This window comes from Cricetulus griseus, chromosome 7 (genome assembly GCF_003668045.3).
Source record: "Cricetulus griseus strain 17A/GY chromosome 7, alternate assembly CriGri-PICRH-1.0, whole genome shotgun sequence".
Lineage (NCBI taxonomy): Eukaryota > Metazoa > Chordata > Mammalia > Rodentia > Cricetidae > Cricetulus > Cricetulus griseus.
Window position 1 is genome coordinate 93,860,301 of NC_048600.1, and position 25,835 is coordinate 93,886,135.

Sequence of the window (25,835 nt, forward strand, 5' to 3'; positions counted from 1 at the left end):
GGAGTTTAATGAGAAAGTCTTATACTTCTTGAGATTTAAGCAGTGGATGTAGTAAAGTAAGTTGGATGGTAATTAGCCATCCTTCAATTGTATCATTTTATTTGGGAACAATATGATTTGCTTAAAAGTTAAAGATCCGTATCTAACAGCCAGTAATAAAAATAATATTGTGAATTTTTTCCCACTTTTGTTTTTTGATTGTAAAATTGCCTGAGGGCTTAAGTTTGATTGCCTTTCACAGTTTAATCTAAGAATGGCGTAGATACAGTGGAAATGGTTTTCCTTATCTCTTTAGAGAGCTGCCTTTCTGGTGAGTACTGCTTTATAATTTTCATATCATGGTTTTATTTTTTTAGTCTAGCTGAAACAAGACAGTGATCAAAGAGGTGAGCAGTCAGAATTATCAAAGCTTGTGTAGTAATTGGATCAAATCCTTTGACCATTACTTCTTGACATTTCCCTATGTTTAACACAGATTATTTCCATTGATTAGGAGAAAGGATTGTTTTACTATAGATTAGTAACTAAGAAAATTTAGGGACAGGACAAATGTTAAGAAAGACCATGTCTTAACTCAGGTGTGGTGCACACCTTTAATCCTACCACTTAAGAGGGAGAGGCACGTGGATCTCTGGGAGTTCAGAACATCCAGGGCTGTGTAGAGCAAGCTTGTCTCCAAAAAAAAAAAAGAAGAAGAACAACAACAACAGGTCATGCTGGGAGTGGATTTAAATTCATTTCTCATTATTCATGTCAGGTGATTGAACTATCTAGGTCCATAATTAAGAAATACATCTTTTTTAAAAAGATTTTTTTTTCAAGTTATCTTGTAAATGAAATGATAGAATTGTATTCTGTTCCTGAGCAGCTTAAATCATTCCACCCGTGCATGAATAACTTGGGTTGCAAATACTGATTTCTAGCATATGCTTACCTGTGAAAATTAGCCCACGAGTATATTTATTACTGTCTTGTTTAGTCATTAGCCTGTGACATGAGGGTTTCTTTCCCTCTTGCTTTAAGACACATCCTAGACAATGCCAGTATATTTGTATATACATTCACTTTCTGGTATAACCTTTGTGAATCAATAAAGTCAATCCTGATGCTTTTAGTATGAACTTTTAGTATTCTAAAATCTGGAATTCATAATCTGAGCATGTATGGTAATGTATTCTAGATGAGTGCTCAACAAAGTCTTGAGTCTGAATTTGTGTCTTTAAGATTTAAAGTGAAATACATTTCTAAGGAACTCTGTCCTTTCCTAGCATGGATAAACAGACTGACAGTTGGTAAGTATGTTACTTCACATGCATGTAGTGGTAAGGGTGAGTTGCCAGACTGTACTCCAAGACAATTAGAATTAAACAGAAATTCTTGAATCCCTCTAGGAACTTTATATGTATATAACCATTTTCTCCAAATATGTGTACTCAAAATGATTAAAGTGAAATGTACCTTACTCATTTGTCTGATTTGTTTTTGTTTTTTGTTTTTTCATTGGTTGGTATTTCTTTGGGTGGTGGTGGTAATTTAAGTGATAATTTTATACTTAAAACTATTTCCTTGAGGTATTAATAAATGACTATTGAAATTAACCTTAAACACAATTTGCTTCAATGTATTCATAACCCAATATTGACTTGGAGTTTACTTAAATCCTTCTGTTTTTCATTTCTTTTTAAAAATAAGCAGAATATGGTTGCAAAGGGAGCGAACCACCTTATAATTTGTAGTTCACAGTCACAGTTTATAAGGGGTCTTTTGTTGTTGTTGGTTTTTTTTTTTTAACGTGTCTGGAAATCTACATGCAGTTTTCTCTTGACGCTGATTCTTTTTGGTTTTTCAAGACAGGGTTTCTCTGTGTATCTTTTGGAGCCTATCCTGGTCTTGAGAGTATCTCTTTAATTGCTGAGCAATCTTCATCCTGAGCCAGTGCTTTATAAGTTAAGGGACAGGGTTAGAATCTGGCTTTCCTCAATTTTTTTTTTTTTTTTTTGTGGGTGTGTGGTAGGGGAGTTATAATGTAAAGAGACATCTTGGAGTGTGTAGTTCTTAGGTATATAAGCAGATCAAAGGACAACTTCTTGGAGTTGGTGCTCCTCTTTAGGTTCTCACCATCCCCCTGGTGTTGTATTAGAGAAGTATAATGGAGTAAAGCGAAAAGTGTTAATGGAAACAATTATTTCTGCCAAGTCATTTCTTTTTCTGAAATTTTACAGACCTGGGTTCTTTTTTTTTTTTCTTTCTTTCTTTCTTTTTTTTCTTTTTTTTTTTTTTCGAGACAGGGTTTCTCTGTGGCTTTGGAGGCTGTCCTGGAACTAGCTCTTGTAGACCAGGCTGGTCTCGAACTCAGAGAGATCCACCTGCCTCTGCCTCCTGAGTGCTGGGATTAAAGTCGTGCGCCATCAACTCGCGGCTCTGATTTTTTAGCTATACTGACGTCTAGTTTTATTAAGCTTCCAAGTAGATCACTTTGGAACTGGATTAAAGTTGCCATGTGGGTGTTAGGAATTGAACCCAGAACCCCTTGAAGAGCAGAAAACACTTTTATTTCATGTGCACTCATGTTATGCTTGCATGTGATGTGAGTCTGTGTGAAGGTGTCGGATCCCCTGAAACTGGAGTTACAGGCAGTTATAAGCTGCCATGTGGGTGCTGGAATTGAGCCCAGGTCTTGGGAAGAGCAGGAAACACTGTTAACTGCTGAGCCATCCCTCCAGTCCCCAGTAGGTAACTTTGGAATTGTGTATGTGGTATGTGTGTATGTAGGTTAGATACAAGGTTTGTGTAGCCTTGGCTGTTCAGTCACTGGGTCTGTAAATTAGGCTGTCCCCCAAACTCAGAGATCTGCTTGCCTTTGGCTCTCAAGTGCTAGGATTAAAGACATGGGCCACCAATGCTCCTCTACTTTTGGAAACTTCCCTGCCCAGCCACAAAACCTAAGAACGGCTCTGAACTGTTGAGGTTTCCTAATATGCTTATGTCATACTTCATTAATTTATATAATTACTATTGATTTCCTTTTTTTTATAAACACTATTGATTTCTATCTTGGGTTAAGGTTAGCTTACTCGATCTACCATACTTTGGCTCTTTGTGATTATATATCATGTTTTGCTTCATTGTTGACATTTGTCAGGTTTTTTAATAGAGGATGCTCAGCTGAATATCTAAGATGGGGAGCACTCATTGGGAATGCCATCCTTATTTACCTATCACTTAAGATTGTATGTATTATGTATGTATGTATTTATGTATGGCCAAGGTTGAGGCATAATGTATTTTCTGTAAGCATAACTGTGTTTTGTTTATACAGTGAATGTTTTTGTTTGCCTATAGCCCAGGCTAGCCAGAAACTCAATATGTAGCTTACACTTTGTAGATTTCTTGTCTTTTTTTTTTTTTTTTTAAAGGGAAAGATACGATCCATAGATTAGGTTGACCTTGAGCTGTTAAGTCATTCTGCCTCAGCTAACAATAGCTAGGATGTATGCCATCTCAACTAATTGTCACATATCATCTGAAAGTTTTGCCAAGTTTATTGTTAACATTTAGTGTGTGAGTATGCCTGTGTTAGTTTATGTGCCACATGTCCAGGTGTCTTCTGAGGACAAAGTATTCCATATCCTCTGGAAATGGAATTACAGGTGATTACCATCTTTGAAGCAAATCTAGATCCATTTCAAGAGCAGCAGGTACTTTTCACCACTTAACTTGCCCGGAGCTCTTGATCCTTTTGTGTTTACTTATTGGGAGCTGGGATTACAGGCATGTACCACCAAGCCCAGCTTAAACACTTTCTTCAGAATTCCTTGGTACAAAGCTATTGCGTTGTAGTTCACAGCTATATTCCAAACACTCAGGCTGAGGATTGCCATGAGTTTAAGATGAGCCAGGAATACATTGAGAAAATTTACCTTAAAGCAAAAAAACCAACCACCCACCCCCAGAAAAGTTTCTTTGTAGACCTTTGTATCTGCACGACCTTCAGTTTAGCATGGGCTTTCTTAGATTTCAAATGTAATTCAGTAAGACAATTCTGAGACAGGGTCTCACTATATGTAGTCACGATTTGGACTGCAAATCTGTAGACTAGTTCACAAAGTTCTGCCTCCTGGGTGCTGTGGAAAGTGGTGTGTTCTACCACAAGCTGGTAAGCCACCTTCCCAAATCCATTCTAATAATTGTATGTGCCTGGTGCCCATGGAGGTCAGAGGATTTCATTGGATCCCTTTGAAATGGAGTTAATAGATGGTTTCAAGCCATCATCTGGGAGCTGAGAATTGAAGACTATCCAGTGCCATTCCTCCAACACAGCTCACCACTGGCTACAATTAAGCTTCAGGAAACTGGGAGATGTTTGTTTTACCATAGTCTTATGTGGCAGTGCCCAACTGAACGAAAGGCAGTACATAACTTACTAAGTGAATGAATGAATGGTTGAGTATCAGGACATCATCAGTATTGGCATTTTGAGAACCTGTGGCAACAAAATCCTTAGTTTAGGTCCATCCTGAGTAATGGTGGCAGTGGACATGCTAATAAGTAAAGGAAGAACATGAGAATCTCATTTGTTGGAGCTCTAGACCCAATTTAACAATACTGCTTGAACTTACAGATATCTCCAGATGTTCTGAGTTCAATTCCCATATGAATTGAATATGAAACCATATGGTAACAAGATCTGGGTCCCTTTCCTGGCTTGCTGGCAAAAACTTATGCTACCATCCCTGATAACCTGGTTTTGATATCCATGTTCCCCGGGTAGAAGGGGAGATCCAATTATTGTATGTTCTCTGACCTTCACATGTACGCTGTGGCATGTGTGCACACACAGTGTATGTAACTGGGGATGACTCAGTTGATAGTGTTGATTAGCATTTACTGCTCTTGAAGTGGACCTGGGTTCAGCTCCCAGCTGTCTTGTCCCCTGGCACTTACTTTGTAGGCCAGGCTGGTGTTGAATTTACAGAAATCCATATTTCTGCCTCTTGAGTGTTGGGATTAAAGGAGTGCCCCACCAAGCCCTGCCCAGAAACTCAACCTTTTTTTTGCTCAGTTTCCATTGAAACATTGTAGAATGTATCTAGGTAAGGGAGACATGGACAATACAGCCTGAACTAATTTTGAGTACATACCATTTCATGCATATGCAGAACTAGTGCATATTAAAATCAGATGCATCATGGGAGCAAAAACCTACATAATGTAAGCCTATCTAAGCAGATTACTACCCTTTCCTTTATTTCAGCAGTTTTTTAGTTCTTTTTTTAAACGCCTTTTTTATGTATACAACATTCTGCTTCCATATATATGTGTGTGTGTGTGTGTATGTATATATGCACATCAGAGGAGAGTACCAGATCTCATAATGGATGGTTGTGAGCCACCATGTGGTTGCTGGGAATTGAACTGAGAACCTCTGGAAGAGCAGTCTGTGCTCTTAACTCTGAGCCATCTCTCCAGCCCCCTTCAGTATTTTTTTTTTTTTTTTTTTTTTTGAAGATTTTATTTACTATGTATACAGTCTTCTGCCTGCATGCCACCAGAGGGCACCAGATCTCATCCAAAATGGTTGTGAGCCACCATGTGGTTTCAGGAATTGAACTCAGGAACTCTGGAAGAACAGTCAACTGCTCTTGAACCTCAACCCCGAAAACCACCCACTCTTGTTTTGTTTGTGTTTTTTTGTTTTTTCAAGACAGGGTTTCTCTGTGGCTTTGGAGGCTGACCTGGAACTAGCTCTTGTAGACCTGGCTGGTCTCGAACTCACAGAGATTCACCTGCCTCTGCCTCCCAAGTGCTGGGATTAAAGGCGTGCGCCACCACCGCCCGGCAAACCACCCACTCTTAACACCCCTTAGTAACCACTTCCTCCTCCATGCCCTCATAAAATGAGAAACAAGAAACCAGCCTCTTGGGTACTCTAATTCAATAGGGTACTGCTGGTTTGCAGCTTATCTGATCTGGAATGTCACTTTGCTTCTGAATAAAGTTTACTTTCTACTTTCCAGTCTGTGTGCATTTTGTCAGTTCTTTCAGTAGGATGACACCAGGTACAGATGGTGAACCCTGTAGCAAAGCAAACATTTTGTGAGCTTTGGGATAACATCATTGGGTTGAGGAGTCAGCAATGAAGGATACTTGCACACGTCATGACAGGTCAGAATGCAGCACAAATGAACGGTGTGGTCCCATAAATCCGGTTCCAAGTGGTCCGGTACCTTCTGAGTGCCTTTCTGGCATGTGCGTGCACACATGCACATACATCCATGGAAACAAATGTTTCTTATTTTCTATCTCCTTTGTAATATTTTTTTCAAGATAGGATTTCTTTGTAGACCAGGCTACTTTGAAGTCACAGATACATCTGCCTCTTCCTAATGTTGGTAATAAAGGTGTGGGTCACTACACCCAGCTATGATTATTTTTTTGGTCAGGTTTATTTTTGAGTATTTACCAGGATGAATATTTTGCACGACTCAAGTGCAGTGTCCAAAGAGGCCAGAAGAGATTTTCAGATCCATTGGAATTGGAGTTCCAGGTGGCTTGCCACCACATGTTCTGACAACTGAAGCTGGGTCCTCAAGTACAGAATCATCCCTCCAGCCACATGATCAGTACATTTTTATGAAGTTGAAAAAATTGATAATGTGGCCTGGTGTTGGTGGCCCACACCTTTAATCCCAGCATTCCGGAGGCTGAGGCATTTGGATCCCTGAGCTCGAAACCCTCATGGTCTACAAAGTCACACACAGAAACCCTGTCTCGAAAACCCAAAAGGGAAAAAAAGATATTGCAAGAAGATATCTCCACCCAGTAACATGATGGAAATCATGTTTTTGTGTGTGTGCACATGTGGGGTATTTTTGAGGCAGTGTTTGCTTTGGAGGCTGTCCTGTAAGTCGTTCTGTAAATCAGGCATGCTCCACCACCGCTAAGCTCTGACATTTTAATCGTTTTCCTCTTAATAAGTTTCTTTAGCTTTGTTTTGTCTTTGTTAGCAAGTTGCAGTCTATCCCCAGAAAATACAAACTGTCAACAAGACCTCTTTCAGTAAGAAGGATGCTTCTCCCTTAGGTTTCTTTTTTAAGAGGTGTGTGTGTGTTTTGTTTTGCTTTGCTTGTTTTGTTATTGGAGACAGCCTTTAGCTCTGTGTGTACTCTAGACTGTTTTGGAACTCACTGCCTCCTGCGTGCTAGGATTGATTAAAAGGCATGTGCCACCACCAACGACCAGATGTTTCTATATTTAAAGACACAATTAGAGTTTGCAGTTTTACAATGTTTCCAAAGTGGTGAAAGGACAGATATGTTGCAAGAAGGGATTTCTGTTCTGACAACACCTGAGGTCAACTTTGGAGACCAAGTATTAATCATTTAAAGGCACCCAAAAGCTTAGACAATCTGTGACTCACAGACTCCATTCAAAATTGCTTTTACTTATTTTCGTTAGAATATCTGAAGGCTAGAGCTAAGAACTGGCTCTGTAGACCAGACTGACCTTAAACTTAGAGACACAACTGTCTGTCTCTGCCTCCTGAGTGCTGAGATTAAAGGCATGCCCTTTAATGTGATTTTGTTACTTGAAGATGGGCCTTGCTTTCAGAAAAATGACAATTGGAAACAACGAGTTATTTAAAAAGTGGGAGCTGGAGAGATGGCTAACTCCTGGGGAACTGTAAGCATGGGTATGAGTTTAGATAACCAGAACCCACGAAAAAAGCCAAGCTCAGCTACAGCCCCTTATAGTCTCAGGGCTAGGAGGCAGAAACAGGTTGAATTTGGGGTCTTGCTAGCCATCCAGTCCATCCAATTGGTGAGTTCCAGGTTCAAGATAGTAAGCAATAAAGGAAGATGTCAAATGTAAAGCTCTGTTGTCCCATGCACTTTCACACAATCACATACAACCTATTCATGCAAATACAAAAATATCAGATAAATATCTATTGGGTTAAAAACGTTTAAAAGTATAGGCCAGGCATAGTGGTGCACACCTTTCATTTCTTAAGTTTTTGTGTTTGTGGGAGTTGCAGATGCGCCTGGTCTACTTTTAGAGTTCCAGGACAGACGGATAGACCTACATAGAGAAACACTGTCTCAAACAAATAGCAGTACTGGGATGTTCTACACTGAAGAGTATTTCAGCAACACAATTTGCTTTCAATGGATTTTTATTAGTAGCAGTTTTTGTTTTTTTTACGGGGCATGGTTTCTCTGTGGCTTTAGAGGTTGTCCTGGAACTAGCTCTTGTAGACCAGGCTGGTCTTGAACTCACAGATACGCCTTCCTCTACCTCCCGAGTGCTGGGGTTAAAGTCGTGTGTCACCACTGCCAGGCTAATAGTGTTTTTAAGGAAGACATGAAATTGGGTGAATAGGTAGGTGAATGTGATTCTGGAATGAGTTGCAGGAGGGAAAGAATTTTATATTGAAAAAGTGGGAAAATATGGGCTGGAGAGATAGCTCAGAAGTTAAGAGCACTGACTGCTCTTCCAGAGGTTCTGAGTTCAATTCCCAGCAACCATGTGGTGGCTCAAAACCATCTATAATGAGATCTGGTGCCCCCTTCTGGCCTTCAGGGATATGTGCAGGCAGAATTTTTACTTTATATATATATCTTTTAGAAAAAGTGGAAAAATAGAAATCAGTTTTTATGGTGCTCAAAGGGCATCATGCTTATAGTTTTTAGAATTATAAGGAGATGGACTTTTTAGGAAAGGATATGTTGGTATACAATGCCAAAAATTATTCAATAAATAGAAGTTGGGGCTGGAAAGTTGGCCCAGTAGTCTATAGCCCATACTGTTCTTGCAGAGGACCTGGATTCAGTTCCCAGCACCCACACTGTTATTCACAACCATCCATTACTTCAGTCCCAGGGGGTCTCATACCTTCCTTTGATCTCCATGGGAACCGGGCATGTGTGGTGCACAGACGTGTACATGAACAAAGTACTAATATACACAAAAATAAAACATGTTTTAAAAATATAATAAAACTTTGTCTCCAAATGACTCCTGCCTTGATTTGTTCTTTCCATACAATTTTCAAGACAAGCTCTATTTCTGATATTCCCTGAACATTATTACACCTCTCACAAATAGTCCTTAAAATTCTTTATGTGTGTGTGTCTGTCTGTCTGTCTGTCTGTCTGTCTGTCTGTCTGTGGCACTTGCTTATAGCAGGAAGTCAGAGGACAACCAGCAGGAGTTGATTAACCCCTATCTTGTGGGTCCCAGGAATTGAACTCTGATATATGAGCTTGAGTCATCTTGTTGGGCAGTGTAAAATATTCTTTTCTTTAGCTGGGCAGTGGTGGGCAATCCCAGCTGGGATTAAAGGTATGCATTGCTACCACCCAGCTTCTAAAATTATTTTTATGAATATGGGTGTTTTGCCTACATGTATGTCTGGACTATGTGCCCACAAAGGTTAGAAAAGAGCATCAGATCACCTGGGACTGGAGTTACTGAAGATTAAGCCTCCATGTGATTGCTGGAAACACAGGTCCTTTGGAAGAGCAGTCAGTGCTCTTAAGCACTGAGCCATTTCTCCAGCCCTGTAAAGCATTTTTTTTTTTTTAAGTTTTTGTTTTTGAGATAAGGTCTCATTATGTAGCCCTAGCTGTCGTGGAACCCACTATGAAGATCAGATGGCCTCTAGCTCACAGAGATCCATCTGCCTCTACCTCCGTAGTGCTGGAATGAAACCATGCCTGGTTATAAAGCATTCTTTACATGTATTTCCTTTTTTGGGTTTTTTGAGACAGGGTTTCTCTGTGTAGCTTTGGAGCCTATCCTGGCACTTGCTCTGGAGACCAGGCTGGCCTCGAACTCACAGAGATCTGCCTGCCTCTGCCTCTGCCTCCCGAGTGCTGGGATTAAAGGCGAGTGCCTTTTATTCAATTTTCAGTGGTAAAATGGATAAAAAAGAAAATTGTACCCACCCAACATATGCTTGACCTAAAAGTTGCTACAACAAAGATGAATGATAGTTTCCTGATCTGGTTTAATGGCTTGTAAATACATCTCTGTCCCTCATTGATAGCACTCTGTACATGTGGTGTAAACAAATTCCTTCCTCCCTTAGCATTCTTCCTTTCCTGCTGGTGAGAAATATTCTAATTTGTATCTTACAGTGAATATGCTGTATGCTAGTATTAAATTTGATGAGAATTTAGAAGTAGGAATGTTGTAGAGATTTTAAATCTGTGGTCCCCAAGTTTTTAAAAAATTATTTTTTGTTTTTGTACATTGTTGTTTTGTTGCGAGTATGCCTGTGTGGGGGTGTTGGATCCCCTGAAGCTAGAACTACAGGCATTTGTAAGCTGCCATGTGGGTGCTGCTGAGTGAACCCATGTCCTCTGGAGGAAGAGCCAATGCCCTTAACCACTGAACCATTGCTCCAGCCCCTCCCCAAGCTTTTAAAATAGTACCGCATCATGAAGAAAATAAGACGGGGGGGTGGGGCGGGGGTGGGGGGTGGTGGCTGAAGAGATGGTTCAGCGGCCTTAGAGCACTTACTGTTTCAGGGGACCCGAGTTCAGTTCTCAGTACCTGTGTTGGGTAGCTCACAAATGTGTATCACTCCAGGGATACAATACCTCTGGTTTCTGGGGGTACCTGCACTCATGGGCATGTATGCCCTCCCCCCCACAAATAATGAAAAGTATTAAAAATAAAGCCAGGTTTTGTGGCACATTCTTTAATTCCAGTACTCTGGAGACAAAGGCAGGTAGATTTTTGAGTTCAAGGTCAGTCAGAGTTACACAGATAAAACCCTGTCTCTGAAAATCTAAAAACCAACAACAAAAAACAAAACTCTAGAAGTATTAAAAGGGCCAGGTGGTAGTGGCGCACGCCTTTATCCCAGCACTTGGGAGGCAGAGGAAGGCGGATCTCTGTGAGTTAGAGGCCAGCGTGGCCTAAAGAGCAAGTTCCAGGACAGGTTCCAAAGATACACAGAGAAACCCTTTCTCAAAAAACAAAATTTGAGAGATCTCACTAAGTATCCCTAACTGTATTGGAACTTGCTATATAGACTAGACTGACCTTGAACTCAGAGATTGCTTGCCTATGCCTCTCCAGTGCTGGGACTAAAGACATGTGCCACAATGCCTGGTTTAGAGATTTTTTTTTTTTTTTTAGATAGAGATTCTCTGTGTAGCCCTAGCTATCCTGAAACTCTCACTCTGTAGACCAGACTGTCCCTGAACTCAGAGATCTGCCTGCCTCTGCTTCCTGAGTGCTGGGATTTAAGGTGAGCACCAACATGCCTGGCTTTTTTTTCTCTTTCAAAAAAGAAAACATTACAAACAAACAAACAAACAAAAAAAACAAAATCAACAAAGACATCTCACAAGAATGAAAATCAATGCAAACAAAATGCCAACAAGACAAGAAACAAAATGCTCAAAACAAAAAAGTTTTAAAAATACCGATGAGTTTGTCTTGTGTTGGTCAACTGCTCCTGGGCATGGAGGCTGCCCTGGAGTGTAGATGATATACTAGTGAGAGCCCACTGCAGAAAACATGTTTTTTCCCTTTGCCAGATGGTAGCAATTTCATACAGACTTTTTAACAAAATGGTAAAATGTATAGATAATGTCAGTCTAAAGAAAAATTAAATTATGTAAATTGCAGTAAAATGGATGAGTCTGGAGATCACTATGTTGAATGAAAAAATAGAGATAAAAATTGCATATTTTCTCATATTTAGGATCTAGATTTAAATGCAAACACACACACACACAGAGTATGTGAAAGAAGAAAGGACTCTATGAGGGAGGAAGGGATGAGGAAGTTACTTGGGGTGGTAACAAAGTACAGTAATGTATTTATGAAAATGTTACAATAAAACCAATTAGTTTGTATGATAACTTAAAATTATCTTTAAAAAGTATCAACAAGGGGCTGGAGAGATGGCTCAGTGGTTAAGAGCACTGACTGCTCTTCCAGAGGACCTGAGTTCAATTCCTGGCAACCACATGGTTGCTCACAACCATCCTTTATGAGATCTGGTGCCCTCTGCTGGCATGCAGGCAGAAGACTGTATCTGTAATAAATAAATAAATAAAATCTTAAAAAAAAAAAAAAAGTATCAACAGGGCCAGGTGTTGGTGGCACACGCCTTTAATCCTGGCACTTGGGAGGCAGAAGCAGGTGGATCTCTGTGAGTTTGAGACCAGCCTGGTCTCCAGAGCATGTGCCAGGATAGGCTTCAAAGATACACAGAGAAACACTGACTTGAAAAATAAAAATACCCTAACTTGAACTAATAAAAAAATTAAAAAGAAAAAAAGAAAAAAGATCAACAGTAATAATTATAAGATCTTCATGGATCTATATTTATTGATTGTAGGCAAACCTGGAGGACATTATATTAAGGAAAGTCAGGTAGCTACAGAAGAGCTAGACCTGCACATCCCACAACACTAAGGCACCTAGCTAGCCAAACTCAGAGAAGCATAGGGGAGGACAGGCTTGCCAGGGACTGAGGCAATGGAGAAATGGGGGTTTTCTGTTCAATGGGTCAAAAAATCTCCACCATATAGGATAAAAAAGGCCAACAATATAGTAGTGTACACTTTTTTTTTTAATAGTGTACACTTAAAAATGTATTAAGAACAGATTTATCTAGCCGGGCGTGGTGGCACGTGCCTTTAATCCCAGCACTCGGAAGGCAGAGGCAGGTGGATCTCTGTGAGTTTGAGACCAGCCTGGCCTACAAGAGCTAGTTTCAGGACAGCCTCCAAAGCCATAGAGAAACTCTATCTTGAAAAAAAAAAACAAAAAACAAAAAAGAACTGATTTATCAGGGCAGTGGTATTGCATCCCCTTAATCCCAGTACTCAGGAGGCAGAGGGAGGCTCTGTGTTCCAGGCCAGCCTGGTATAAAGAATGGGCTCCAGAACAGCCAGGGCTAAACAGAAACCTCTTCCCTGAGACCAAACCAAAGGAAACTAAAACCAAAACAAAAGCAAAAACCCCAAACTAAACCAACCAACAAGAACCCAATAGCAAATTTCATGTTATGTGTGTTTTATCATATTAAAAATGAGTATTATTAAAGTATACTCACATAATATGAAATTTACTATCTTAATGTTTTCAAAGGAACTTGGAGGAAACAAGTTATAGACACAGGCAAACAAGGAATGAGTGTGGGCTTCTCAGGGAATACTGAGCCTGGGGCTGCAGCTCTCATAGTAGGATCCACCAAGTACTGGGGCTTGATCCTCAGCATCACGTAGTGCATGGTGACATTCACCTGTAATCCCAGCACATTATTGGCATTAGAAGGTAAAGCAGAAGTTTAAGGCCTATCTAGAATATTGGGGGGGGGTGTTAACTACATATTTAAGTATACATTGTAATTGTGGAGAGGTTGTTTTAGCTTTTCTGTTTTTGTTTTTGTTTTTCGAGATGGTTTCTCTGTGTTGCTTTGGAGCCTATCCTGGCACTCGCTCTGGAGAGCGGGCTGGTGGAGAGCGGGCTGGCCTCGAACTCACAGAGATCCACCTGCCTCTGCCTCCCGACTGCTGGGATTAAAGGTGAGCGCCACCACTGCCCGGCTGTTTTGGCTTTTCGAGACTGTTTCTCTGCGTATCCCTGGCCATCCTGGAATTTACTCTGGAATTTACTTTGTAGACAAGGGTGTCCTTGAACTCAGAGATCCACCTGTCTCTGTCTCCCAAGTGCTGGGATTAAAGGCTTGCACCATCATTGCCAGGCTGTAGTGGGGTTAGAGAAGACTGCTTGAATATGTTTTTTGTTTGTTTTGTTTTAAGATTTTATGCAGTCTTCTGCCCACATGCCAGCAGAGGGCACCAGATCTCATTCAAGGTGGTTGTGAGCCACCATGTGGTTGCTGGGAATTGAACTCAGGACCTCTGGAAGAGCAGTCAGTGCTCTTAACCCCTGAACCATCTCTCCAGCCCTTGGATATGGTTTTAAACCAATACAAAGCCTTCATCAGTCCACCAGCGACCACACTGGGTCTTCAGGATCCCAGTGTAGCCCTGAACCTTTCTCAGGGTGAGCTTTAAAGCACAAAAACATATCCTGAGTTGACAGTTAACAAGAATGGTTAGCCAGAAGTGGAATTACAGAAGCCAAAAAACAAGGTTAATACATTTAGATGGATGGGTAAGCTCTTTATTTTCATTTTGGCAGGTGGTGCTGTCTACGTGGTGAGTTTTACACTCTGAATGGTACTTCCACCATGGAGTCAGTTGTGCTAAGGTCTGGAGGCCTATAAAGGTCTGGAGTCCCATTACAGTCATAATTAAATGATGTAGGTTTCTGTTGCTGTTGTTTGGTGGGTGCTAAGCTTGACCCTAGAGCCTTACATGCTCTGCCATTGAAGTATTACTGCAGCTCCAAAATTTTTAAAAACAATTTTACCTTTATCTCATAAATGTAGATAGGCTACACTACTAGTTGGTAGCAACGTGGTATATATTGATCTCCATATTTATTTAATTTGAAATTCTATTCTTACTTGCTACAGCCAAAAAAGCATTCTTTGGATAATGTGTCTGGGCTGGATGCAAAAGACTTTCTAATCTTCTGATAAGATACATTATTTTAGAATAAAAAGGATAACTGGTGCCGATGATTGTTTCCATAGTGGTGCTGAGATTGGGGTTTGGTTTTTCTGAGCCAATCGTTTGCTTATCTCCAATCATTCTGATTATACCTAGTCTACACACTATGTGCTTTGTTATTTAAATAAAGTTAAGCTGTTTTGTGATGAATTATATATTTTTTATTATACCTTCAATGGAAAACCAGCGAAAGTACAGCTGGCCATGATGCAGACCCAACAGCAAAAGTAAGTATAAGGAATCTAAACCCTGCCTACTTTCTTCCTCTTCCTCCTTCCTCTTCCTCCTCCTTCTTTCTCTCTTCTCCTTTTTCATTCTCCTTCCTCCTCCTCCTTCCTCTTCCTGCTTCCTCTTGCTTCTTCTTCTTCTTCCTCTTCCTCCTCTGTTTTGGGGAGGAAGACACTGTAGCCATTATTACAGAACAGGGTGTTTCCCTGATAGCACAGGAAAAGTTAGAAGGTATTTGGAGGACCTGAGTTGAGTGCCCAGCTTCCATGTCTTGGGCTTTCCACTGCCTGCAACTCCAACTCCAGAAGATCTTCCTCCATCTGTTCTGCACAAGCACCTGTACTCATGCGCATGTCCTATAAGCGCACACTTATAGCGGGGCATGGTGGTGCACGCCTTTAATCCCAGCACTTGGGAGGCAGAAGCAGATGGATGTCTGTGAGTCTGAGGCCAGCCTGATGTAAAAGCAGATTCCAGAACAGCCAGAGCTACACAGAGAACCATGTTTTGAAAAAACCAACCAACTGTCCAACCAAATAAACAAACAAAACCACACACCTATATGTATAACAAATAAAAATAAAAAAAAGCTCTTTTAGAAAAAGTTATTTGGGAGGCTGGAGAGATGGCTCAGTGGTTGAGAGCACTGTTTTTCCAGAGGGCCCAGGTTCAATTCCCAGAACCCACATGACAGCTCACAACTGTTTATAACTCCAGTTCCAGTGGATCTGACACCTTCACACCAATGCACATAAAAAAAGTTAATTATTTTTAAAAAAAGAAAAGAAAAAGTTATTTGAATGAGTCAGTGTTCCAAGGCTTTGGGATAGGTGGGTCTCATGGGAGTGAAGTTGGCAGGAAGACAGTCATTAGAACCAAAGACAACCTTTTTGGGGGGCATTTGTATGTCCTGCCATGATCATCTTCCCATTTGTCAGCTGAGGTTTTTTGGTTTTGTTTTGTTTTTTCCCCCAGTCAGGGTTTTTTCTGTAGCTTTAAAGTCTGTCCTGGAACTCACTCTGTAGACCAGGCTGGCCTGGAACTCACTGAGATCCACCTGCCTCTGCGTCTCAAGTGTTGGGATTAAAGCATGCACCACCACGGCCTAGCCAGTCAGCTTGGCTTTGCTGAGTCTAATTGACAGATTTTGATATTCTTTTGGCTGACTGAGTTGGTTTCTCAGTCACAGAAATAGCCTACCTCATTTTCTTCCTTCCTTCCTTCCTTCCTTCCTTCCTTCCTTCCTTCCTTCCTTCCTTCCTTCCTTCCTTCTTCCTTCCTCCTCCTCCCTCCCTCCCTCCCTCCTCCTCCCTCCCTTCCTTCCTTTCTTTTTTTTTTTTTTAAAGATTTTATTTATGTATAGAGTGTTCTGCCTGCATGTATGCCTGCAGGCCAGAAGAGGGCTCCAGATCTCATACCAATGGTTGTGAACCACCATGTGGTTGCTGGGAATTGAACTGAACTACCTTCTTTTCTTTTCTCTTCTTTTCTTTTCTTTTTTACCCTTTTCCTTTTTCTTTCTCCTTTTTAAAAAAAGATTTTATTTATTTATTATGTATACAACATTCTGCTTCCATGTATATCTGCACACCAGAAGAGGGCACCAGATCTCATAACAGATAGTTGTGAGCCACCATGTGGTTGCTGGGAATTGAACTCAGGACCTCTGGAAGAGCAGTCAGTGCTCTTAACCTCTGAGCCATCTCTCCAGCCATTTCTTTCTCCTTTTGAGACAGGGTCTCACAATTAGCCCTGGTTGGCCTGGAACACTTTATGTAGATCAGGCTGTCCTCACGCTCACAGAAATCTGCCCACCTCTGCCTGCTAATTGCTGGGACTAAAAGTTTGTATTACATGCTGCAGCGTACCTAATTTCCTCAAAGCAGGACCCATAAAACTTAGGCTTCAAATCCCACTTCAATTCACTAGGCAGTGGCTAAGGTAAGCAGAGTCACATGATGTAGAATAATAGAACATGGACTTTTAGGGCAGCAGAAGGCAGAGACAGGAGATACTTAGAGGCACTAATCTCACATGCATCTTGTGGTTGCCATGTGTAAGCCACTGTTAGAGGAGTAGGAATGCCAGCTGTCAGCAAGAGAAGGTACCTTCTGGAGGAAGGAAGTAAATGGAACGAGGTGATGCTTGCAGAATTGCAGGCATAAGACATCAATCACTTTTAATGGAATGGTACAGAAAGCCTCCTTTGTTGTTGTTTTTTTGTTTTTTGTTTTTTGTTGCAACCACCCTGGCTGTTCTGGGACTCACTCTGTAGGCCAGGCTGGCCTCAAACTCTTATAGATCTGCCTGTTTCTGCCTTTCAAAATGCTGTGATCAAAGGTATGTGCCACCTTAGCTTGGCCAGAAAACCTCTATGTTGAATGAACTTTGAGTTGAAACCTTAGGGACATAACAGGAAAAGGTGCGAGTGATGGGGGATGAAGGCAGAAGAAAAAAGATAAGATAAAGAAAGACAACTGAGCAGATGAGAAGGGAGAAAGTGAGGAGATGAGTGTGGAGAAGTGGAATGTAGGGAACAGAGTTTGCAGTACTTAGTGGAGATCCTAGCCAGAGTCTCCCTCGCTCCTAACACTAGCTCCATGCAAAGAGGACATGAAGAGTCAGTCTCAGATAGGAAGAACAGAGGCCAGGACAACAGTGAGTAGGTGGGTGTGAGCTTTTGTTTTGGTGATGCTCAGAGCTTAACACTGGGCAAAGTTACTATGTTCACAGTCTACTTAAGTTTAGAGGCATGGCTCTCGATGTAGCCAATAGGTGACCACTACGGAGCAGTTTGTGATCCTTGCAATATATATATCACTCCCTAGTATTATATAAGGAAAATGTTAAGTAGGAAGAAAACATTCATCACCGGATTCCCATATTATCTCATATTCTTACAGCAATCTGTGAGCTGGGTTTTCTTACCTCTGTTTTCCGGATAGGAAAGCTAAAGATCAAAGTAATTAAGAGCTTGTAGAAGTCACTATCCACTAGTAGCCAGCCTATAATTTACAGCAAATCTGTAATTTCCAAAGCCTTGTTGTTCATTCATGGCATTTTCTGGATGATTGATTATTCAATTGAAATGATGAAGAAAAGATACAGAGCAGGCCCGTGGTGGTGCACGCCTTTAATCTCAGCACGCAGGAGGCAGAGACAGATCTCTGGTGAGTTCTCGGCCAGCCTGGTCTACAGAGTGAGTTCTAGGACAGCCAGGGCTACACAAAGAAATCCCACCACAAAAAGCAAAACAAAACACAAAACAAATATGTATGTATGTATGTATGTATGTATGTATATATGGTCAGCAAGACAACCTCGCAGGCACCTGAGTTCAATCTCCATGATGGAGATTACTGACTTACTGACTTCTACATGTGTCCTGTGATTTCCATATGCATAACATAGCATGTGAGCTCCCACATACAGACAGGCAGAAATCAATATAAATAAAAGATTCGAAACTGCAACAACGAATTAATTCAGTATAATATTATTAGTTCTACATCAGGTTGAGAAAGGAGGGATACTTTCTTAGAGGGGGAAAAAGATGAAAGTATTACACTGAAGTACATAGAATTTCAGGGTTGAGAGGATTTAGAAGCCAGTTCTTGTGACACAACGAAGTAAGAAATCCTGTTACCAGCTTGATAAGATGTTATCCCATTTTCATTAGAAAACACACAGGGCTTAAGAATATATTATAGCCCCAGGCGTTGGTGGCACATGCCTTTAATCCCAGCACTTGGGAGGCAGAGGCAGGCGGATCTCTGTGATTTCGAGGCCAGCCTGGTCTACAGAGCGAGTGCCAGGATAGACTCCAAAGCTACACAGAGAAACCCTGTCTTGAAAAACCAAAAAAAAAAAAAAAGATATTTCTTTAATAACTAAGGAAACTGAAGGGAATAAGTGATTTGATGATAATAGTAACTGACAGCTGAGAACTGGCAGGGTATATTAAAATTTTTTGTGTGTGGTTTTTTGAGACAGGGTTTCTCTGTGTAGCTTTGGAGCCTGTCCTGGCACTCGCTCTGGAGACCAGGCTGGCCCAAACTTATGGACATCACCTGCTTCTGCCTCCAGAGTGCTAGGATTAAAGGTGTGCGCCAACAGCGCCCGAGGAATTAAATATCTTCTTTACAGAACTTTGACAGATGGGATCTGGCATTGGTAACCCATACCTTTAATCCCAGCACTCAGGAGGCAGAAGCAGGCTGATGTCCATGAGTTTGGGACCAGCCTGGTCTACAAGAGCTAGTTCCTGGACAGCCTCCAAAGCCACAGAGAAAACCTGTCTCGAAAAACCAAAAAAAAAAAAAAAAAAAAAAAAAAAAAAAAAACAAAACAAACAAAAAACAAACAAAAAGAACATTGACAGGTGTGTAGATTGATTAATGCAGTCACAGAGGAGTGCAATGTTGGTTCTATTTTTCCTTCCTTTTTCCTTCTTCCTTCTTTCTTCCTCCCTCCCTCCCTCCCTTCCTTCCTCCCTCCCTCCACCCTCCCTCCTTCCCTCCCTCCTTCCTTCCTTTCTTCTTGGTTTTTCAAGACAGGGTTTCTCTGTGTAGCTTTGCAGCCTATCCTGGCACTCGCTCTGGAGACCAGGTTGGCCTCCAACTCTCAGAGATTTACCTGCCTCTGCCTCCTGGAGTGCTGGGGTTAAAGGTGTGCACTGCCCGCCCAGCTACAGTTTCTTTTATATTATAGCACAGCTATTTCATGTCTGGATTGTCATCACCTAAAATGTCTCTCTATGTATTGTTTTAGCAACATTCTTAGGTTAAACCTTGGTGGTCACATAAAGTGTTCCCCCCCAATCTCCCCCCGGCCCCTTTCCTTGTAATCCTCATAGATATTTGGTTACAGTAGAAGGAATTAGAGATATGGGAGGAAACAATTGTTCTATTGTTGATCTGGGAAGCTGGGGTGAGTCATCTGTGTGAAGAATCTCAAGAACTATTTAGGTTGAAAGAATGGGTCAAGGAGATTTTCACTTCATTAATGTGAAGCTCTGTCGAAGATGCAGTGGTTATTTGGGAAAGGTGGTGGACTGTGGCACTGGTGATTTTGCTAGCACTTGGAAGGGTGTGTGTGTGTGTGTGTGTGTGTGTGTGTGTGTGTGTGTGTGCGTGTGTGTGTGTGCGCGCGCGTGTCCTTTCTGCAAGACATATGAGTGGATCCAAACGGGTGTGTGTGTGTGTGTGCATGTGTCCTTTCTGCAAGACATATGAGTGGATCCAAACGGTCCTATTTCCTGCCATACAACATACAATTTGGAAGGTATTCTTTCTCTTTGAATGACTAGTCTAACGTGGATACTATAAAGATAGCCAAGTAGTTTCTCTTTAACACCTAGTCTCTTTTGGGGAGGTGGGGGACTAAGTTCGGTCTTGTCTCGTCAGAGCTGGCCGCAAGATGGTGTCGGAGAGCTCGCATGCCACTGGCGGGAAGCTCTTGATTCACCCGCCCTGTAGACAGAGAGAGAGACAGACTACAACTCCCGGGGTGCTCTGGGAAGGGAGGCGGAGTCCCCGGGGGGAGGAACGCGAGGGCGGGCCTTCCGGGTGTGTGTTTCCGGCGTCGGCGGCCGCGGCCGGGGACGGTGTGAGAGCGGTAAGATGGCGGCCGCAGCGGTGGTGGAGTTCCAGAGAGCCCAGTCTCTACTCAGCACCGACCGGGAGGCCTCCATCGACATCCTCCACTCCATCGGTAAAGGTTCTCGCGCCCTCCCCGCGGCCCCGCCGTCCCGGCGCCGCCTGTGTGGGTCGGAGGCGGCGGAGAGGGGCCGGGCTAGCCGGCTGTGGTGCTGCTGACTCACTGTGTGTGAGGGGGGCCGGGCCGGGGGCGCAGGCCGCTCGGGGCCCCCGGGAGCCCCGTGGCTTCCAGGCGGGCGGGAAGCCCCGAGCCAGCCCGCGCATCCACCTGCTGGCTGCTGACTCACGGTGGGCGCAGGGCAGCGTGGAGAGAGGGCCGGGCCGGGTTCGCTACCCCTCAGGGTCCCGGGTGGTGGCCCGCGCGAGCTGGCCCGCGGCTGGGAGCCACTGCTGGTTACAGACCGGTCCCAGAGTGTGCTCTTGAGAGGCCCGGGCGACAGCCGCCCAGGACGGGCATTTCCCGCCGTTGTTATCAGCACAGGTTGCTCCGGGTGGGAGCGCGAGCGCTTCTCTTGGAGTTTTCTTCCACGGGACGCTGCGAGCTGCTGCTTACCCCCAGCCCTCCGCAGCCGGCTCCAGCAAAAAGAGGGCCACTTCTGGGTGTGGGAAGTTGAGGGCATGTGCTGGAGGTGGCCAGGACAGTCCTCTGTCCGGTGTAGCCTGTGAGGAGGCGAAGTGTCGGGGTGGGACCGCCGGGACACAGGAGGTGACTAATTCTCCCCAGTAGGGTTGAAGTTTGAGTTCAGAGTTAGTTGTCTGTTGTTCAGTGAACTCTTTGCATCCGGCCGGCTGCACGTTGTTGGAGGAAAAAAAAAAAAAAAGAAAACTTTTAACATCATAGTGTGATTGTCTTAAACCTAAGAGCAACAGTAAAGTTAAAATAGGAGCCCTCGGCCGGTCTCTTTCTTCTGGGATTCAGGTGTGAAGAGAAATAAATGGATAATGGCAGAAAAGGCTTTTAAATATTCAGTCCTCAAGGGTTCAGTTAGGGCATGAGCTGCTTCTTGTGATAATGTGGTCTTTTAAATGTAGCCTGGCAAAATTCGGATGGGATCAACAAGTAGTTAGTGACTGCAGGTGTGTGAAGGACTTCCAGGGTGTCGGTTGATTTGCTCAGCCTGTTGAGTTTCAGTTGTGAAGACTTGCATAGAGAAAGGACAGTGACAAGGGCTTGTGTCTTTATCTTTTGGGGTGCTAGAAAAGGAGAGGAGATGGTGATCACACGCATTTTGAAGGGATAATGCTGATCAAGGGCATTTCCAACTTCTGATCCTAAGTGAGTTTTCGAAAAGGGTACCCAAGCCATCCGATTGCTGTTACATAGGTATTTTTCTGTGAATACACGTTAATATTTAGAACTAATCTGAGGAGCATGAGGTTTAATTTTTTTGTACCCAGTGCTTGATTTGTTTGCCTTTCCGAAAGTAGAGATTGCTGATAAACATTACCATTAGAGCTTTTTTGTTTTGTTTTGTTTTGTTTTTTTGTTGCTCACTACACTAAAGGACAGTCCCCTGCAAGCTTCCCTGTTAGAGCAAGCTTGAGTCATGATGGGTGACAGCCTTACTTTTTCTAGATTCCATCATGAAGTATCAAAACCTTGGTTTTGTCAAGTCATGATTTGTAAGTTTGTTAAGACCAGTGGTAACTAGTGATGATCACCAAAATAAGCAGTACAAACTTTGGAGAGGTTCTTTGAGGTTCAGATGGTTGAATAATTATTAACAGTTGAAAGTGGGACAGACAGAAAGTGACTTTAACAGGACCTGGTCCATTATGAGCAGCAGTCTCTCCTAAGTGTAGCTAGCTGTTCAGCATCACACCGGAGCTTTGATAGGGATTTGTCTAGAGTGGCTTTATAGAATTGTTTATTCCTAATACATCCGTTAGCTGAAGCTTTCTATAGACTTAAAAGTTTATAGAAAGACTTGGTTTATAGTCATCAATAACTTTATAATTTGATTTTAGTTTGTGATAGGTAAATGCACAGGCTTTTTTTTTTTTTTTTAGTGTCTTCATATAACATACTGTCTAGCATGGGGCTCATCACCATAATTGGGAAGGACTTTATCTATCTATCTATCTATCTATCTATCTATCTATCTATCTATCTATCTATTTATTTTTGCTTTAGTTTTTACTTTTTGTTTTTTGAGACAGGGTTTCTCTGTAGCTATGGAGGCTGTCCTGGCACTCAGTCTGTAGACCATGCTGGCCTTGAACTCACAGAGATCCACCTGTCTCTGCCTCCTGAATGCTGGGATTAAAGGCATGCGCCACCACCACCCAACTGTTTGGTAGTTTTATTTGGGAAATAGGCAAGAGTTCATAATGAGTTATCTTGTAAGGGTGAATTTTCCCCTTGCTTCATTTTTTTAAATCACAATTTTAAGAGTTCATTTTCTTTTCTCAGTGAAACGTGACATTCAAGAAAATGATGAGGAGGCAGTCCAGGTCAAAGAGCAGAGCATCCTTGAACTGGGGTCTCTCCTGGCGAAGACTGGACAAGCTGCTGGTAAGTCTTGCAAATGATTGTACCTATGATGCTTTTGTCTGAAGCACCAGATGGAGTTTCTCTTAGAACACTGGACTGCACCTAACACCCAGTTCATTTGTGGTATTATTCAGTTTTATTTTCCTGACAATTTGTTGTTATTTAATTTTGTAACAGAAAAGTGTAGAATTGTATTCTACAGGTGAGGCAAAGTCCTGTTTTTGTTGGCATATAATGATCTGTGATTTGTTTCTTATTTTGAATTATCACTGTATTTCCTTCCATACAGGCTGCATCAGTCTTCAGCAATTTCACTGACTAGCTCTGGTATATTTAAAGAGAGTGACTTTAGGTTCTTTATTTGAAAAAAGGATATAAGTTTTTGTATCCAAGTGACTCACTTTTTGTGATGCAGAATGAGTAAGACATAAAGTAGTGCCTTCCTAAGACTTCTTCCTTGGTCCCTGGGACTTTTGCACATTGTTGTTCAGATGTCCTAGTGGTAACTGAACCATTGGCTGGCTGGGCTTGAGGTGATAGATGATGGAGTGCTCTTGAAATAATGAGAGTCCTATTGACTAGAAAGGGCCTTTGACCAATAAAGTGGTAATAATATCTTAAGTATGCTTAAACTTAAACTGGGTAATTTTTGCTACTTTAAAGTCAACTTAGAGGGCTGGAGAGATGGCTCAGGGCTTAAGAGCATTTATTGCTCTTGTAGAGGATCTGGATTCGGTACCTAGCACCAACACAGCAATTCAACCTAACTGTCTGAACTCCAGTCCCAGGGGATCTGATGCCCTTTTCTGACCTCTGAGAGCACCAGGCATGCACATCGTACACAGACATACATTCATATAAATAACATAAATCATACAGGAAGTTAAGTTGAGTTTAGGATGTCTTTGATTAGCATAAAGGGAGTTCTGGTAAGTCGCTTCTTTCAGATTATGTAGTAAGCTAAGAGAATGGTGGAGGTAGGATAGCAAAATTTTTTGAACTTGTAAACTGAGATCTTTTATAATTAATGATAATTTATCTTTTTAATTACTGGCTCAGTCAGTAGAAAGTTAAGATGTGGATGGTTCATGCCTGTTAGTTATCTCAGCACTTGGGAGGCAGAGGCAGGCTGATTTCTATTAGTTTGGGACCAGCCTGGCATACATAGTGAGTCCTGTCTCAAACAAAACAAAACAAAAGAAAAAAACCTAACCAACAAAAACAATCTTGTATCTAGTATATACTGTGTTTCAATAATTCTTCTCTAATGAGATTACTGAATTCCCATTTCATGCTTTTCTTCTTCATTCTTGCCCTCTCTAACATGATTAGTTATGGAATATACTGCTTCACTTGTTGGATTTTTTTGGGTGGTGGAGTGGGGGAGTTCGAACTGGGTCTTTCTATGTGGCTCTTGTTTTCCTGATACTTACTCTGTAGACCTGGCTGGCAAACTCAGAGATATGTCTGCTTCTGCCTCCCAAGTGCTTGGACTAAAGGTGTGCACCACCACACCTGGCCAATTGCTAGAATTTAACAGGTGAAATATAATAGTTTTCAAAAACTCTTCTAGTCTGTTTACTGTTTTCTAAGTCAGCTTGATCCTTATGCATCATTAGAATAGAAATCCTAAGGAGGTCTTGGAGCCTGTATTAATTTACCTATCTTTGAAATTAATCATTTGATAGACTTTTGTTGACTTTTAGCTTTGAAAATATGTTTTTTCTCTTAATCTTCAGTTTTGCATAATTGTGCATTTCATAGTTGTCTGGCACTATGCTAAGTACCTTTCCTAAAACATTTAAAGATAGGATTCCTGGTGGAAAATAATATTTGGAGGTCAATGAGTAAGATAAGGTCTGATGTAATGACTGAAAGTAGTTCTGAGCATTAGCAAACAAGATGCCTAAGCTCCGGGTCTATGGAAAGACTTGATTAAAAAAAAAATCTCCTGAATCTATTAGGTTCTAAGGAGGAGATTCTGATCATAAGTTGCAGCTAATTCCAATGAAATTGGGAATATGATTTTATAAAATTAAAGGAATATACAGACATGGAAAAAAACTGAGTTTGTATAAGAATGAACACTTAATAGTAGTAGGCTAAAATGGAAAATGAGATTAAAAAAGATAGTTCAGATTCTCATATTGAGATAAGAATAGCAGTACTTAGAGAAAATAATGCTAGCAGATGCTAGAGATAAAGGCAGACACCTTAGCTCATGTCTCACTTCTGCCTTTTCTAGGAAGGAAAATGATTTTCAAACAGAAAAGATATAAATAACATCAGAAAGAGAATTAAAGACAAGGTAGGTGAGAGAAGAGAGAGCACATGGTCTTTATAAGTTCCTTTCTCTTGGCTCTGACAATTTCTGTGTTTTGGCATCAAAGGAGTACTAGCAGATACAATTGTGGAACCACTTACTCAGAGAAATCATGAGGACGAAGTATATGAACACTAAGAGTAGGCAAATATTTTTCCACCTTTTAGAAAGGTAATGAGAAAGATAAAGATATTCAAACTACTAGGTGGTGGTGGTGGTGGTGCGTGCCAGGCAGGCAGATCTCTGTGATTTCCAGGCCAGCATGGTCTACAGCCAAGGATGTTACACAGAGAAACCCTGTCTTGAAAAACAAAAACAAAAAAGAAAAGAAAAGAAAAGGCTGCTTTCTGAATATATTAGTCACTAACATATGGAAGAAAGAACGTTGTATCAGACTACTTCAGATAAATATCACCAACTAGGGATGTATGTATTTCAGTAGTGGAATACTTGCCAGCCAGGTGTCCCCACCTTCCCAGTCCCAACCCTAAATGCACATATACAAGCCATGCTTGTATTGA

General features: G+C 41.7%; 1 protein-coding gene across 1 annotated transcript in view; it reads left to right on the forward strand.

Annotated features, from left to right (window-relative positions):
* The first annotated feature begins 20,393 nt into the window (after nt 1–20,393).
* The window catches only part of Psmd11 (proteasome 26S subunit, non-ATPase 11), a 33,614-nt gene continuing 28,172 nt past the window's right edge, over nt 20,394–25,835 (forward strand). Inside the window, exons 1-2 of the mRNA XM_027426510.2 lie at nt 20,394–20,552; nt 22,911–23,012. Coding sequence (XP_027282311.1) covers nt 20,462–20,552; nt 22,911–23,012 — 193 coding nt within the window. The 5' untranslated portion in view covers nt 20,394–20,461. The remainder of the gene's footprint in view (nt 20,553–22,910; nt 23,013–25,835) is intronic.